General features: G+C 37.3%; 3 protein-coding genes across 4 annotated transcripts; 1 reads left to right on the top strand and 2 right to left on the bottom strand.

Annotated features, from left to right (window-relative positions):
* Positions 1–975: 975 nt before the first annotated feature.
* LOC140776010 (uncharacterized) lies at positions 976–3,105 on the bottom strand. The gene is made up of 2 exons (XM_073119545.1): positions 2,527–3,105; positions 976–1,612 (listed from the first exon to the last, which is right to left on the bottom strand). Exons 1-2 carry the CDS (start codon positions 2,984–2,986, stop codon positions 1,062–1,064), a joined length of 1,011 nt encoding a protein of 336 aa, XP_072975646.1. The 5' UTR covers positions 2,987–3,105; the 3' UTR covers positions 976–1,061.
* Positions 3,106–3,563: 458 nt separating this feature from the next.
* Positions 3,564–6,240, top strand: LOC140776624 (probable cytochrome c oxidase subunit 5C-1). Of its 2 annotated transcripts, none has more exons than XM_073120381.1 (2): positions 3,564–3,707; positions 5,761–6,240. In XM_073120381.1, exon 2 carries the CDS (start codon positions 5,807–5,809, stop codon positions 5,999–6,001), a length of 195 nt encoding a protein of 64 aa, XP_072976482.1. In that variant the 5' UTR covers positions 3,564–3,707; positions 5,761–5,806; the 3' UTR covers positions 6,002–6,240. The 2 variants fall into 2 exon arrangements, with proteins under 2 accessions (XP_072976482.1, XP_072976483.1); XM_073120382.1 differs by having other exon boundaries at positions 3,602–3,707; positions 5,791–6,240.
* Positions 6,241–10,176: 3,936 nt separating this feature from the next.
* On the bottom strand, positions 10,177–11,486 carry LOC140776623 (nicotianamine synthase-like). The gene has a single exon (XM_073120380.1). The coding sequence runs from the start codon at positions 11,405–11,407 to the stop codon at positions 10,454–10,456; it is 954 nt and encodes a 317-aa protein (XP_072976481.1). The 5' UTR covers positions 11,408–11,486; the 3' UTR covers positions 10,177–10,453.
* Positions 11,487–16,962: the final 5,476 nt, after the last annotated feature.

Here is a 16,962-nt window from a genome sequence, read left to right as displayed (position 1 = left end):
GTTTGGGTTTGGGTTTGGGTTGGGTTTAGTGGAACAAGTGGTCTTAAGCACTTCATCGTATGAAGTGGATAATCTCATCTGTCTCTGATGCATGAACTTAATGCAATCAAATACTTGGCAGCTGCCAAGTATCTAGATGGAGTATTTCCTACATTGCAGACCATCTTCTTTACAGGTAGTGAGAGGTGGTTTCACTAACTGTTCCTTTAATTTAGGATAGACTAAATTTTGTTTCGAGTTAAAGAGAGAGAAAAAAAATCCTTAATCTAGTATATCTATGAATTAGGTGATTTTGGTCAACGAGCAGTAACCCACTTCATTTATCTTTTCAACTGCTAATTAATTGGTATTTATGAGGTAGTTAGGCAGTCCTTTTTTAAGGTTTATTTTTTTTCCTTTAGATTATATCAAATTCTCATCAGTTATTAGGAAAATCACATCAAATCTAGCTATTTGTAAATATCAAGTATCTGCTGTTATGATTGAAATATTGGCGATTTAGGAACTCATTTAGGTGGCGATCTGCAAAAGAGAGAAAAATAATAATAAATCTAGATCCTACTCATGTGCCTCACAGTTAATTAAAAGAGAAAATTTTGATGTTGGATTCTTAGCAGTTAGCACACACATTCCACCTATCTTGAGTTGGCACCTGAGTGCACTACAAGGTACGTTATGATTCCGTTCTCTGAAGCAACTGTGGATGCATAATTTTATCAGCCACAACTCAAAAGTATTTTACGGTTAATTGTCATTCTAGCCGTTTTGTGATGATAGCTAACCAACAATTTGCAGCTCTATTGAATGGATAAGTCTTTTATAATCAAATTTACTCCATATTTAGTACATAAAAATTTGACCACATGAATTATGATTACGATGCAAATCCTACAATAATGAGCTTTAAAGTTATAGGAAGTAGAATGATCCTCGCGTCAAATGAGTTTGAGAAATAGTAGAACAGACACTACAACAGCACTAAAGATGCTCCCCATTAATAATAAGAAGTATGATTTGATTGAGTGGCATCCAAAGTGAAGAACTCAACAAACACGACTATCTCAATTAGCAACAGGAGAGAAAATCCCCTCTGCGAGGAGATGCGTCTTCTTGGTGAGCCCAAAACCAAAAAGATGATTGAGATATACTTTTCTGTCCTTCACCGTGGCTGATGTGGCTACCCGATGCATGGGACCGATGTATCGCCCAGTAACTTTTGCCGTCGCCCAATCATCTGAGCTCTCAGCCTCTCTCGATGGTGTGCCAGCGATAACTAACTTAGTTGGTGAGACCAAAAGCAGACCATCTCCTCTGCTCAGTGAGCCTTCAACTTTAACCACACGTACTACTTCCGTCTTCAAGTCGATCTTAAAAAGATCGCCACCTGAAGTATGAATAACAAGAAGATAGCCATTGGGATGGTATACAATCCCATTGAGCCCGATTAAGTTGTTGAACCATCCCTTCCTTTGAACAAAGATGTTGTTCTTCATAACTGATAGCAATTCACCATTCAAGCCCACCTTCCAGATCTTATTTCCTTTTGCATCAGTAATGTATGCAATCCCATCTTCATCCACAGCCACATCATCTGCATATGAAGTTTCATCACCTAAAACATAGAGTATAACTAATGTCAGAGGGCAGAATGCAAACCTGATATTGCATAAAAGATGTACTTTAATGTAGCAAAAGTTAGAACTTAGAAGATAACTTCCAATAGTTTTATAGAGATCATCACAAAGAATTCTTCTTTTATTTTTTTCCAAAAAATAAAAGAGAGGTAGAGAGATAGAAGAACTATAATAAGAGTTGCCAAAGAAAGGCTAGAGATAATCTCTTGCAGTAACAGAACTATAGCTAGGATCATGGCAAATGGCAGATAAAGGTAATAAAGCACCACTCAAATAGAATTTGCATGACCAAAAACTAAATTAATATAATCTGATGGTCACATTTATATCAACAAGAAACAAGAATATACTTACCAAAGAAAACCACTCTTTTGTCACTATAATTGTCTCAAAAGAACGAGACAGCAACATGCCATAGGGAGTTAAAGATGTTATAATACAAGTTTCAAGAAGACAAACACCCACCCGGCAACATCTAGATGAAAATGCAATTTTCTGGGATAGGTCATTGAGAAAATAGTGGAATAGTCTTATCCTAGTGGCTCCTTTCATCAAAAGTGAATAACTGCAGTTCTCAAGCACAAAACCTAGGTTCGAATCTCCTTGCAAGAAGTGTGCTGGAAAGAATTATGCAGAAATTATGGAAGCATATCACACAAAGGATTTGTAATTGGGAGCGCCGGCCGATGTTATCCATCCCACTTAGCCTACAGGTGATATTAGTACTCAATACAATGTAACTTAAATTTATGTACTATTAAAAAACGGCAAACTAATTTTGACAGTTCATAACATCATAGCCGTGCAGTTAGAGCATTGATAGATATAACGGCAGAGACGAAGAGCGCACTCAAAATGTAGATCAAAGGGGATTTTTGGTAAATATACTAACTTGGACCACTGAGTCGAGTGAGAAAGATCCGGGCCCAGGATTCCATATCGTACGCCGCAACGGCGCTATATCGAAACCCTAAAGCATCAGCGTACACGACAAGAAGCCGCCGCCTCACCTGATCCACGGCGATCCCCAGCGAGGAGTTCCCGGCAACGTCGGGATCCTTCAGCACGACCCTCTCCTCGGCGACAGCGGTGCCGCGGGGCTCGGCGATCTCGGCGACGCCGCCGCCGAAGAAGGTGGATACGAAGAACCGGGAGGTGACTGGATCCCACTTGACGCACTCACGGAGCCAGCCGCCGCTGCGGTAGGCGAATGCAGGGGAAGTGAGCTCGAGAGAAACGATAAGGGCGACGGGGATAGCGGAGATGAGGAGGAAGACGGTGGCGCAGCTGGGGAAGGTGGAGTTGGTGGCGCCGCGGCGGCGGCGGCAGCAGCCGCAGCAGTCGTCGGCCATGGGAGGGACTAGGGAGGAGAGGGAAGTGGACGTTAAATTGGAATTAGAGGGTTTTTAATTTGGTTGGATTTTGGTTGAGGTGCGGGTTTCGAAGTAGGAGGGAAAATGGTCGAATGGGTTAGTTCTTAGGTGGGAATTTGGGTGATTATTATTATTATTATTAATAATTAGTACACAAACAGGTCACACTGACACCTTGCCAGTTACCACCCACCTTGACAATAAGTAGTAAGATATAAAGACATTTATGCATGTAGACTCTACTAAATTTTTAGCCAAAAATACATCCAACCTAAGTTTCAAATGGTTGGATGAAACTTTATTTAATTATTGAGAAATAGCCTATAGTCTTCAAGAATGAAGGAATAGGTGCGTCGGTCTTGCAGACGATCCTATGCTTTTAAGTATTGGCGGGGTCCACAGGATGGCTGATCCAGTGATTGGACCGGCCCAGTTGAATCCAAGTACTGGGCCGGCCCACCAGTTGTACAGATACCTTCCGCATCTCCACCGTCCGTTCCGGTGTATCATCTCTTCTACAAACTCTCGAAAACGTACGAAACTCACACAATATCGATACCATTATCGTAGTTTCATAGACTAGCGAGGGCTTTTACTATGGTTACAGCGACCAATAGATTGGGCTCTTTCGTTCCTCCTCTCTGCCAAGAGAGACCAAAATCGACGACTACGCCGACCTCCCCCTATTCCCGTGCTTCAGGTGTGCTCTTTTTTCTTGTAATTTTCTATGTGTTTGATCTCATCTCAGTTTATATTTCTGTACTGTTAATGCTTTAGGAGATTGTGCTTCGTTCTGTCCTCATAGTGTTCCTGTTCTAAATTGCAATTGTTTATGATTGTGTTAGAGATCTGAGATGGGTGTGCTTTCTTTTCGATCGATCCGAATCCTTCATGGTTAAGTGTTTCTACACGAAAAATATTACATTTTGGCATGCGAAACATGTACTTCACTCGGTAGGGCGTCCTATTAAAGGGTGTTTTTGTTCGAGTAGATAATATAGGGATGGCGAGGTGATAACATATGCAGAAGTAGATGTTTCTTGGTTGTGAGGAGAAAATTGATGTGTCTGATAGGGATGAAAGCTGAGTGAATACATATCGTGTGGTGGAGATTTGTACTGATAACAAAATTTCTTCCTTGATGAGAAGTCGGATATGGATAGTAAATGTTTTCTAAACTTGTAATGTGTATCTAATGCTATGATAAGAACGGAATATCCTCATCAATATCTGGATCGGTTGCAGGAAAGCAGTCCCCGCAACCGAGGGAAAATATTCACCAGATATTCTTCCATAGTCAGAAAATTACGAAACCAAGGGTGGTCGATCCATGACTTCCTGATCTACGTTTTTGGTATTACGTCTTTCGCAGATTCGGACTGTAACTGGGACGAAAATACGCAGGAGTGGGGGTGATAGTGGTGGTGACGGGTGGAGGTGATGATAAGGTTATAAATAATAGTGGAGATGAGGGTGGATGGTTTATGGAGTTTAGGGGATAAGGATGAAGGGAGAGAAGTGGCCGAGATCCCAAGGAGAAGGGAGGACTCACTGACGTCGAGACGAGATCTCAAGGAGAAGGGAGGACTCGACAGACGAGGGAGGTTAGAAGAACACCGACGTCGCAATGGCGCAAGGAAGGGGAAGGGAGGTTAGGGTAGAAAGGAGATAGAATTCAAGATTCATTCATCATAATAATTTTGGTTGTCATTCACATCTTAAGAGGCTAACCAAATAAGTCAAAATAATAATTATTAACCCTAGAAATAGTGGACTCTTGCCGATCGCATTCGAACGCACAAATTACATTATCTGTCGATGGGAACGTATGCAGGCGTTCGCACTGGCCGAGTACGTTCGAACGCACAATTTGCGTTCTCTGTCAATGTAAACGCCTGCAGGCGTTCGAACATGTCCCATCCCCTTTTGTGTTCGAATGCGATCTACAGAAACCTTATTTTTTTTTGAATTAAACAACTAGCATAATAAGAAAAGACTCTAGCAATGTATATCATGCTAGTTATATTTTCAATTACTAGGCCTGTTACATATATGAGAATGATATGTCTCAAATATATAGTACATCTCAGGATCTTTGGAATATATAGAACTAACTAATTTTGTTATTCACACACAAGCACAAGGAATATCTGTATTGCTAACATATGAATATGCTTTCTGTAATATTATATATATATAATACTCTAACCAATATTTTGATATGGATGCTAGTGCCAAAATATGGGACAGATGGAAAAGATATAATATCAAGGGCACAGATCAAATATCTTTATGCACAAAAAAGAGGATGAAGGAACTGGACATTAAAGTATCTGATATATTTTAAACCTCTAATATCGTAATGACACAATTCTAATTACAATAATCTTATGAAGGTGGACCTTTACCTGTTGGCTGGTGCTTGCTCTTCCAAAATATTTATTATTTTCTTCTTGTGTGCTTTACCAATTGTTACTTATTTTCTTTCCTCCATTAGTTGCCTGAGATTTTACTTTAGCACACTTTATGGTGTCGGTTCCAGAGCTTTTCTTGCCATTCATGTTTTCGAATCTTATAAGGAGCCTATTAATAGGAGAGAGAAGATATCAGAATATAAAACTATATATTTACTTTGTCATTGGAGGTTTAAAATAGGTTGAGTCTGTCTGAATAGTGAATATAATTGCTAGCTGTAATATAGGTGCCAATCTATTATCAAATGCTTCCTTATTTATCTATCTCCTAATTTCTAGGTTCTCTTTTGGAGTTCCATTTAAATTTAGCCTGAAGAAGAAGCAAATGGCGGCACATAAGATAGCACATGCTACGCTAAAAGGACCTAGTGTTGTCAAGGAGATCTGCATCGGTCTTACTCTGGGCCTTTTTGCTGGTGGTCTCTGGAAGATGCATCACTGGAATGAACAGAGGAAGACAAGGACCTTCTATGACCTGCTTGAGAAGGGTGAGATCAGCATTGTTGTTGCAGAAGAGTAGCTGTGTTGTCTGCGTGCTACTTTTACATTGAGGGAGTTCTTCCATTGATACTTTGAGCTTCAAACACATTGTTGCTCACTTAATGTTCTTGTTCAATATAATAAGCTTTGACAATGGGTGTTGCAAACTTTGTTCATGCTTCACAAATAATGCTTTTTTGAATTTGATGACAATTTGAGCTGTATAAGTGATGAGGTATATCATTACATATATCATGGCCGTTGGCTTTGTTTAGTTAATATTGCACCTGGATTTATACTAACATTCTCAATAGTTCCATCAAATATATCAATAGAGTTTATAGTTTTGCATATGTTTTAGGTTCACTTGAACTGCAGCACTGGAGCTATTTATGCTCTGTTCACTGTTGATTACATGTTTAGTTTCTTTTAAACCGAGGGACAGCCCTCATTGATCTTCAAAAGAGAAGGGGGGAAGAAGGGAAAACTCTGAGAAAATTAATGTTTCATCTCCTTTGTCTTGTTTAATATTTGAGAAACTGATTGTTCATCGATGTTAGAGAAGGCATAACTCTGTTTTCACTGAAATGTACTAATTCACTTATTTTCTTGCTAAGATCTTCGGCTAATAGGCCTAATACAATTGTCCATGCTTGGGCTATATGGTTGCAAAGATTTTTGACAGGAACTGAAAGAAATGTTTCTTAGGAAGTACAGAAGCTATCTGATCAGGAATCTTACAGTTCTCAAAGAGGAGAAAGAGAGGAAGGCATCTGAGGGGCCGTTTGTTTTCATGTTTATGCAACATCTGTAATGTTAAATGAAAATTTAATATAAATAAAAATTTGATATATTCTATTTGAAATAATGTGTTTTGACAGCCACTTAATTAAAGTAGATCTTAAGATGTTGCATATGAACTCAACTTAGCCTTTGAAAAGAATATCTTATGGGATCCATAAAAACTAACTTTTAAATTGCACTTTATAGGTATAGATGCAGCCAAATGGCCCTGAATGGATGCACTGTTGATATTATTTGGGCATTTTTGGGCCAGGAAACTGATGTTCATAAAACAGTAGAGTATTTAACTTATTGGTGCCAGATATTTGTTTTTTGCTTGTTCAGGAGGCAAGATGACAGGGCTTGACCCAAAGTAAGTCAACAATTGGTTCATGAAAAAAAAAAACTATTTGCTCACATGGAGACTGTTAGTGATGGAACCAGTGAAACTATGAGCAGCAATCTAGTTTTCTCTTCTGAGGGTTTCATAACAATTCATACAAGTCTTATTATAGTTTTGCACTAAGCATGTATCATGGCACTGTATTACTTTGACTCCATTTCAGCATAGTAAATCTAATGATCTATATGCTTGTTTGTCTCTTGTAAACAGTTCTTGTTGTCTCAAAACAGTGGGTAAAATTGTTGCATCCTTATCATGAATGAGGGTTAGGAAAATAAGTCTACATCCATTGTCTTCTTCCCAGACTTTGATGGTGCTTGACTGAGATGATAATTTGTTCCTTTCCTCTTTGTTTTTGTTGCTCGGATATTTAAGCACTATGCAGTGGTACATTGAAGGGATATGTTGCCTTTTCTTGTGGGGGATTAACTCCTCTAGTGCATTGAAATATCTCCAGATGAAAGGATGGATGTGACATTATGTGTCTGTCCAGAATTATTAAGTATTAGATAGATTGCACTTTCACCTCTTGTACACTATGATTCAGTATCATATAAACTCTTAGAAGAATAAAAGCTTTCAATTTAACCCTAAAAATAGGTTAAAAGAATCAAAGGCAAGCAAGCAATAGCCAGGTGAGCAAGAAAAGCACAAGGAAAGGAAAGGGGAAAAATATAATATATATATATATATATATATATATATATATATATATATATATATGCTTCAAGAACTTTGTGTCATTTTCTGCAACTAAAACATCTCCCTAAGCAAATATGTCAGAGTTAGTAAATATGAAGTGCATACTAAGATGACAAATAAAATGCAAGGCTATTTAAAATAACGAAGAACCAAAAATAATCTCTAGAAAAATTACATTAAAAAGAAGCAAAATGACACTTTCATCCCCTCTCGACAAATTATATGTCGCATTAACTTTTGAAAAATAAACTCATACAATTCAATCCTAACGATTATCTCAAAAGGATGGATATCAGAAAAGCATGAGAAGGCAAGAAAAGAAAAACTCTATACTTTAGAAACTTAAAACTATTATTTTCTGTAACCAAACATTGCCCTAAACCAACACGCCAGACCTGATAAGTATGTAGCGTATATTAAGACGACAAGTAAACGCAATATAATAATAGAGAATAAAAAATAGTCTCATGCCCTAGAAATAAAGAGAGAACAAAATACATTGAAAAAGTAAAACAACACTTTTGCCCTCTCTGCACTATGATTAAATATCACATTAACTTTTGAGAATAAACCATACAATTCAATCCTTATGTCCATCTCAAAAGATGGATATCAGAAAGCATGATAAAGCAAAGAAAAAGAAAAATTCATCTATATTTTAAGAACTTAGAAATTTTACTTTTATACTCAAACATGTAGCGCATATTAAGTTGACAAGTAAATGCAAGGCTACAACCAAAAATAGTCTCAAACCCTAGAAACAAAAAGAAAAAAACACATTCAAAGGAGCAAAATGACACTTTCATTTCCTCTAAATTATGATTAATATTACATTAAATTTTGAAAAATAAAACCATGCAATTTAATCCTAACAACCATCTCAAAAGATGGATATCAATGAAGTAAGAAAAAAAAAACCTCATCTATATTTCGAAAACTTAAAAGTGTCATTTTCTGCAACCAAACATCGTCTTAGACAAATATGTCAGACGTAACAAATATGTAGCGTATATTAAGACGACAAGTAACCGCAACACTACAAATAATAATGAAGAATAAAATATTGTCTCAAGCCCTAGAAATAAAGAGAACAACACTTTCACCACCTCTACAATATGATTAAACATCATATTAACTTTTGAAAAATAAAACAATCCTAACAATAATCTTAGAATATCATCTGTATTCAAAATTTAAAGTGTCATTTTCTGTAACCAAACATCGCACTAAACAAAAATGCTAGACGTAACAAAAATTTATTGTATATTAAGATGATAGATAAATGTAATGCTACATATAATAATGAAAAACAAAAAATAGACTCAAACCCTAAAAATAAAGAGAAAAAAAAAATACATTCAAAGGAGCAAAACGACTATTTCATCCCCTTTATGCTATGATTAATTATTACATTAACTTTTGAAAAATAAAATCATACAATCCAATCCTAATGACCATTTTGAAAGATAGTCATTTTCTGCAACTAAACATCGCTCTAAACAAATAAATCAGACCAAACAAATATGTAGTGTATATTAAGATGACAAGTAAATGCAAAGCTACATATAATAATGAAGAACTAACAATAGAAACAAAGAGAGAAAAAGAATTAGATCCAAAGGAGCAAAACAACACTTTCATCCCCTCAAAACTATGATTAATACAACATTAATTTTTGTAAAATAAAACCACACAAATTCAATCCTGAAGATGGATATCATAATATGCCTATCATCATCTCAAAGCTTTGCCATGAGATGAAGAAAAGAAGTAAACGATAAGAAATAAGGTAAAACAAAACGAATACAACCAAAATGCAATAACATGCGAGAAAGGAAAGCCTCAGAGAGAACAACAAAAACAGAAGCCATCCATACTTCAAAAACCTAAGAAACTATCACTTTTTACAATCAAAACAAATAGGGCCAGACCTAACAATTATATCATAAGTATGTGTATATATATATATATCAATATGACAAATAAACATATTTCTCAACAAAAAAGAAGAAGAAAGATGACATATAAACATAAGCCTACATAACTAATGAGGAACTAAAAACACTCTCAAGCCCTAGAAATCAAGAAAGAAAAGAAATGCATTCGGAGGAGCAAAACGACATAAATATTACTGAGGAAAAAAAATTGCATGGGTTATTGAGGAGTTTTGTGCCTTGATGTTCCCCCAAAAGCTTTTCTCCTCCACCCTATTAATGGCTGACCCAACCTTCAATTTTCTTGGGAAAGGCAATAAATGACAACACCGCCCATTATTATGTCGACATCCTTTCATCATGCACTCGATCCCACATAGATAATAATTAAAATGGCAACCAAAGCACTCGCTTTTTCATCATAACCTTCTAAGGATACATAGTACATCATATCATCATGACAACAAAATTACATGCATAGGTTATTGCATGGCATGCAATATAGCTAGCAGAGAAATCGACACTGTACTTATTCCTTGGAGACTTACCAGCAGCAGCAGTAGTCCTTAAACAGTACCAAAACAGTTCGAACAATTGCATCAAATTAAAGACATTTTGAAAAGCCTTCATTAATTTGTTTTTTGTTTTTTTTTGTTTTTTGTTATTGTTTTCAAGAGGGCAGCTCTTCCAGTGCGACTTCCTCTACGAGGGCAGCATGGGCGAGGTGGTTCATGGCCGGCATTTCGCAACACTTGCAGGGCCGGATGACGGCGGGGCCGTGGCCTTGGGGCGGCTTCCGAGCGACGAGGACTGAGTTGATGACCTCGTCGGTGGGGTGGTAACTGACCATCAGCTCGAATCCCTTGAGGTCCTCGGGCTCAACGACGGGGTAGAGGAAGGCGCGGGCGCCGTGCGCGCTCCGGGCCACCAGGGTGGCCCCGGGGGCCATGTGGCGCAGGAGGTGCTCGATCACCTGGGCCTTCTCCTCCCGGTCCACTCCGACAAGCGCCGCCAGGAAGATGACGTCGTACCCGCCCAGGGCGTGCGTCACCTCCCTGACGTCAGCCGTGTGGAAGCTCATCCGGGGCCCGACGTCCGCGTCCGCCGCCACCAGCCGCCGCGCGCGGGCGTTGGCGGCCGCGGAGAGGTCGTAGTTATGGAACCACGTGCCGCGCATGTGGCGGGAGGCGAGCACCAGGGAGCTCAGGGGGAGCGGGCCGGAGCCGACGAAGGCGACCCGGGCGGGCGTGCTTTGCACGTGCATGGAGAGCAAGTTATACTCCAAATGGCTAAGCTTGAGGTAGTTGGAATAGTAGGGGAATAAGTCGAGATGGTCGAGAGGGTTATCGTAAGAAGCTAAGATATCGGAGTAGTGGCTCTCTAGAAGGCCCTCGGCTTCGCCGCAGAGCTTGATGAGGTTCGACCTCATCTCCTGGACGCCATGGCTGAGCTCGGAGACCTCAACTGGGCTCGGGGGAATGCACGCGAGGACGAGCTCCGTAAAGAGGGCGTCCACTTCCTTGCATGGGCTGAGGCTTGTGAGCTTGGAGACGTTGTTGTAGATCTCGGTGATCTTCTCGACCAACAATATCTCCTCTTCTTTGTTACCCATGGTGATCCCCATGAACGAGCTGGTTAGCGTGCTTGGATTGGCTCGGCTTGGCTTGGCTTTGCTCGGCTCGGCTCTCTACGAGGACGACTCTTAGAGGAAGGGGGAGGTGGAGGAGAGCTTATATAGGCATCGAGATGTGGGCCAAAGTTGATAGGATAATGGAAAGTGTGTGCCTCCTTATACTTTTTGTTATTTATTTTATTTTAACAACTTTTATTTATTTATAATTGATTAGATTCGTGCTCCACTATCACCATCTGCGTCGCGACAATATATACTCTATGCATTATGTCATTATGTAATATTGCACCAAACGTAATGTCAGATACATACCAACGCACCATTATTTATACTCATCTCACTATCGTACTTCTAAGTCGTCGGATATGCACAATTTGACGCATTGACGAGCATTTTATAGCAACCTGCATCGAATCCCTACCCATAGAAACTAACTTAAGATATGAATATCACAGCATCAATATTTTGTCGATGAATATCATCTTGGTGGTCAACTAAGATCTCAATGGATATGCATAATTTGACGCGTTGACGAGCATTTTATAGCAATCTGCATCGAATCCCTACCCACAGAAACTAAAGATATGAATATCACAGCATCAATATTTTGTCGATGAATATCATCTTGATGGTCAACTAAAATCTTAACGGATATGCACAATTCGACGCGTTGGAGAGCATTTTACAGTAACCTGCATCAAATCCCTACCTACAGAAACTAACTTAAGATATGAATATCACAGCATTAATATTTTGTCGATGAATATCATCTTGGTGGTCAACTAAGATCTCAATGGTTGAGAACTAAGACAACGACCGCCCTCGTGGATGATGAGATGAATCGTGGCGTGCAATTATGTGGGTCCATGATGATTTGGTCATTTACTATTTGCTTGCGTGATTAGGGAAGCCCTAGGATAACATTATAGCATAAGACTAGTTGATAATATTTATATATAGGATAGGGTTTATATATATGATTCGAGTACCTCTTTGGTTTCACACTTGGTATTAGGGAACAAAATTAAGAGCATCAACTATTCACCCTTATAGTATAAATAAAGTAGGAAAGAAAGGAAAAAATAAATAAATTATAGAGAACAAACTAATTGATTGTACTTTTAAAATAGGTTAAGAGCCTACTGATTTGGAGTAGACCACAGTATTTATGTGAATATATATCTTGTTTAGTACCAATCATTGTTGACTTTGTAACATCAAGAAAAAGAAAAGGAAAAGAAAAGATCAAGATCTCCCAAAACGAGGGATAAATAATTTGAAACTTAATTTCGATAATTTTATTTGTGATGAAATAATCATGTGTGGTTATGTGCATAAACCATTAATTAAATCACCCCTTCTTTCTCTCATATGTGTATGTGATTATAGATGTGAGAATAACTACGTAAACACCCCCCCTAACTTTGGGGCAAAAATGGTGCAAATTTACGTATGACCCAATTAAGGATGATAGTTTTGATGCATGGCCCATCTCATCTCATCTCATCTCATCTCATCTCATGCTTTTCTCTACTATGCATGGGTCAAACATCATAAGGCCTCGAATATTTGCGTTCACACGAGAATGCAATCTTAGTCGTATGATGAACTCAAGAAAGACATATATAATCTTATCCATGGACAAAGAAATATCTTTTAAATAAGATTGATTGCGTGATATCAACTAAGAACCCATTTTGATATATGTCACCTTGCATGCTCTCATTGATCATTCTGAAGTCAGAAAGATCTTAACACCAGCTATGTTACAACTCAAGCATTAGTAGGATTCATGTTAGTTTTATATTTCAATCAACAAATTCTAAAGAAATGGGAGATCAGTTGAGGACCCAAAAGAAGAATAGAAAATATATGGCTTCTTCTTTGGTTTTAAGTGAAATTAAAAGGATTGGATTAAAAGATTTAGGAATAGTTTTGTTCCATACTTGATTATATATGCCTAAATATTTTTGTATAATGTTAAGATGTTCTTCAGTTTTCTTTCTCAAAATTTATCAATGAGTCTTCTTGCATGTTGACTTCGATTGGGTTAATCTTCCTACTTTCGTTTACAAATATTACGATAATTATGTCTTTAATCCCCTTATACAAGATCATTTGGAAGCGAATGAGATAGTGCTTAGATAGTTAAAACGGCTCCTGGGTTCGAGTTTCAACGACATCGATTTAATTGAGCAACATTAATTAAGTACTCATTTATATATAAGATCACTTAGAAACGTTAATCTCCATTTTTCTAGTTGAAAAAAAGAAAAGAGATGCTGCCCTAAAACGAGCATCTCACTACTATATATATACAACGGGATATATACATAATTATACAAGTACAAAATCACTTGTTAAAATATAGAACAAGAATATAAAATTTAAACTAAAACAATGTTAGAAACTCTACCTCATAATCCGAGAATGGCCCCCTAACTCCACATAAAGCTTAAATTAAAAAAAAATTGTCATCTTTATTTCTAAGAATCTATGGACCAAAAGACTAGGCTCACTAGCCATAATATGCTTTGAAGATCAAAAGGTAAATAAAAATGATCACTTTTTTACACTGTATAGCAGTAGCAACTTGGGATTTAACAAAGAAAATAACAGCAATGCACCCTTTTCTAGTTATGAGGACATAGTGTCCTCAAGTTTGATGATTGAGGATTAAAGTTGCTTTTAAAAAAACTCTCAAGATACTCCACATAGACAGCACTTCACATGCATCAAATGTAGAATTAGAAGATACATTAAGTTCTACTTTTCTAGTTAACAAAGAACCTTAATTTCTATGTGAATAAAGCATATGTACTGCATTGAATTATGTCCTGCAACTTTGTGGTATCTAATCCTGATTCCTTTACACTAACTAAAGTAAGATTAAATATGTCTCTGATGACTATGATCCATAAAGAGGGGGAAAAAGTGATTCTCATTTTAGATGGTCGAGAAAACACCATAATATATAAGCAAGAAAAGTTAAATATCTCTCTTCTAGAAATTGTTTCAACTAGATGTAATTAGACTCATTGCGTAAATTAATTTGAAGGCTTTCAAGGAAGACAACCCATAAGCTTTTAAAGTAGAATAAAAAGTTTCTAAGTTTAAAATTTCATATATTTAATATAAAATTTTCACCTATTTAATCTAAAATTCATATCTTAGACTAAATAAACATACTTTTAATCTTTCTAGTCATTCATTGATCCAAATGAATTGGAAGTAGTACAAGGTCATTAATGAGATTCAAAACTCTATAGTAGTAGTAGTACCATATATGCCTTTTAGATTGGCGGATCTTTCAGGATAGATGTCTTGATGTTCTGAGCAATAATAGTGCTGGTACTGGAGAATGTTGACACTTGTCTCATCAGGGAGTGATGGATGGCATTAGATACATTGGGCCCATGCACACAGTGAGAAGTGAGACCTCAACATTGGCCTTTTCCACATGACAAGGCCTTGCGACTTGACCTGACCCAATTCTAACCTGCCAAATTCCTTTCTTAGATGCCCTTGGGGCCACTTAAAATCTAAGTTTTTGGCCAAAATGAGACTCCCCTTGAGTCTGTTTTGATCCATCATACTGAATTGTTCAGCAATTCATTTTTTATTAGAAGGTGAAGATTAGAAATGATCGGCTCGATAGGCTAGTGGTTCTTTGAGCGACTTATTACATAGCAGCCGAGTAGGTCAAGACGAGACATAGGAATAAGAACCTGGGGGAGAGGCATGCAGTGGGAACCCAGACAAAAGAGAAGAAATTAGACATGATCTGGTGTGGGTCAGCAGACAAGTAGACAATGAAGACAATGAAGAAGAAGACGTCTAGGCATCGGATTAGCCTTTTATTTTTCTCTATCATGACGGAGAAATCGCATCGTCTCGATCTCTCTTTTTGGGTAGTGGTTGGATTCTTTAGATGGGGGACATAATAGAGATGTCCTAATAGATGTGGACATCCTCTCAGTAATTGGCCTTCCATTTCGCAATTTGGCCACTTTGCTCCAAAGAAAAGGAGATAAAAATGCGACTACTCGATGCAGCAGTAGATGGACTTTAACAACAGTCTGGCCGCCTTTTTGCTGCTGCGTTTCTTCACCTCCCACCTCTCCTTTTATTTGCCATCATAACCAGAGAAAGCAGTTAACTAATGGGGGCATGCCTTTCTATCTTGTCCTTTCAGAATTATAAAAAGAGAATAATTAATTCGATCGATCGTGCACATCTAACGGCCTTTCGTCCCACCTGAAAATCAGATTCAGAAGAGGCGTAAAATTAGGGCGAACATGATCGTATGCGATCGGTGATTTGACACACATCTAGATAACATACTCCGACCAAATTCCAATCCTTCCATGTAAAGCTCAGTGCTAGATTGGATGAGCTTCAAGCTTTTGAGTGGATTTGGATTATGAGATTATTAAGGTGGCATCTAAACTTAGTTATTTTTATTCCTTAAACTTGAATAAGATAGCTTAATCAGTTAATAAAATATAGTGTTTAGTTGTAAATTGATTTAGTGATGTCATAATTACACTTGATGGGAAGAGAATGCTTGAAATAAAAATTAATTACAATAATATATTCTAGTGATCAATATAAAATAATTGAATGGATGAGGACAGAAGAGAGAAGAATGAGTTTAAGTTATCACTAAATCCATTCTACCTTAAACCAGTGTTTGAACATAAAATCAGGTTAGAATTCACTGACGAATAAGGTTAACAGTAATATAGTTATTCTAATTTCTTATAATACCATAAGAGAGCTTATACTACTATAAGGCTATACTGGTATTGCTTTATTCCACAATAAACTAGTTTAGGATCCAAACAGGGTTTAGATAACTTTATTCAAGTTCATGAACTTTGCTTCCTCAATTAATATCAGAATTCCAACCTCAATGATAGATAACACTCCAAAAGCAAAAGGTCAACTGTAAATGCTGATCAATTCATTTAGAACAGAAAAATAATGCAACAAAGTGTATTTAAAAAATCAAGATAAGCTTGCTATACACTGTTCAGCTACAGTACACCCATTGATTTGATGGATGTCCACATTTCTTTTATTAGATGTGTACATTCACTAAGTGACAGACCAAGAGCTAGCTAATATTTTCTCAACCCAACAAAAAAACATAGAGCTAGCTAATAATTTTGATAGCTTTATACAAAGATGCTGTAGTTTGGTCCAGGTTTCCAACATCCTCTATATGTTTCAGAAACATCTACTCAAAAAACCTCCATTAGATCAAAATCACAAGTGATGATATTTTGAAAAGAATTGCTGTTTTGTTTTCATGGTGTATATGTGAAAAATCAAAGAGAAAAATCTTCTTAGCTGTTCCAAAGGTCCAAAAAACTTTTAATAGTACTTTGTTTCTGATGCATGACCCATAGTATGTGACTCAACATTATCAACCAAAATCCTCTGATGCAATGAAAGAATATTGCCATAGAATATGTGATTAATGTATCTTTAGGGATATTTGGTAAATTGCATTAGAAGAATTGCGAGTGAAACACAGTAGA

The sequence above is a fragment of the Typha angustifolia genome, chromosome 14 (assembly GCF_048772165.1).
Source record: "Typha angustifolia cultivar Huaian chromosome 14, ASM4877216v1, whole genome shotgun sequence".
In the NCBI taxonomy this organism is placed as follows: Eukaryota; Viridiplantae; Streptophyta; class Magnoliopsida; order Poales; family Typhaceae; genus Typha; species Typha angustifolia.
This window is presented reverse-complemented; position numbering and strand designations above follow the sequence as displayed.

Bases quoted from the DNA above. Each gene is read 5' to 3' on its own strand.
- LOC140776010 (XM_073119545.1), bottom strand. From the start codon at position 2,986: ATGGCCGACGACTGCTGCGGCTGCTGCCGCCGCCGCCGCGGCGCCACC. The intron at 1,613-2,526 runs GTTAGTATATTT...TCTATGTTTTAG, and splicing joins CACTCGACTCAGTGGTCCAA to GTGATGAAACTTCATATGCA.
- LOC140776624 (XM_073120381.1), top strand. From the start codon at position 5,807: ATGGCGGCACATAAGATAGCACATGCTACGCTAAAAGGACCTAGTGTT.
- LOC140776623 (XM_073120380.1), bottom strand. From the start codon at position 11,407: ATGGGGATCACCATGGGTAACAAAGAAGAGGAGATATTGTTGGTCGAG.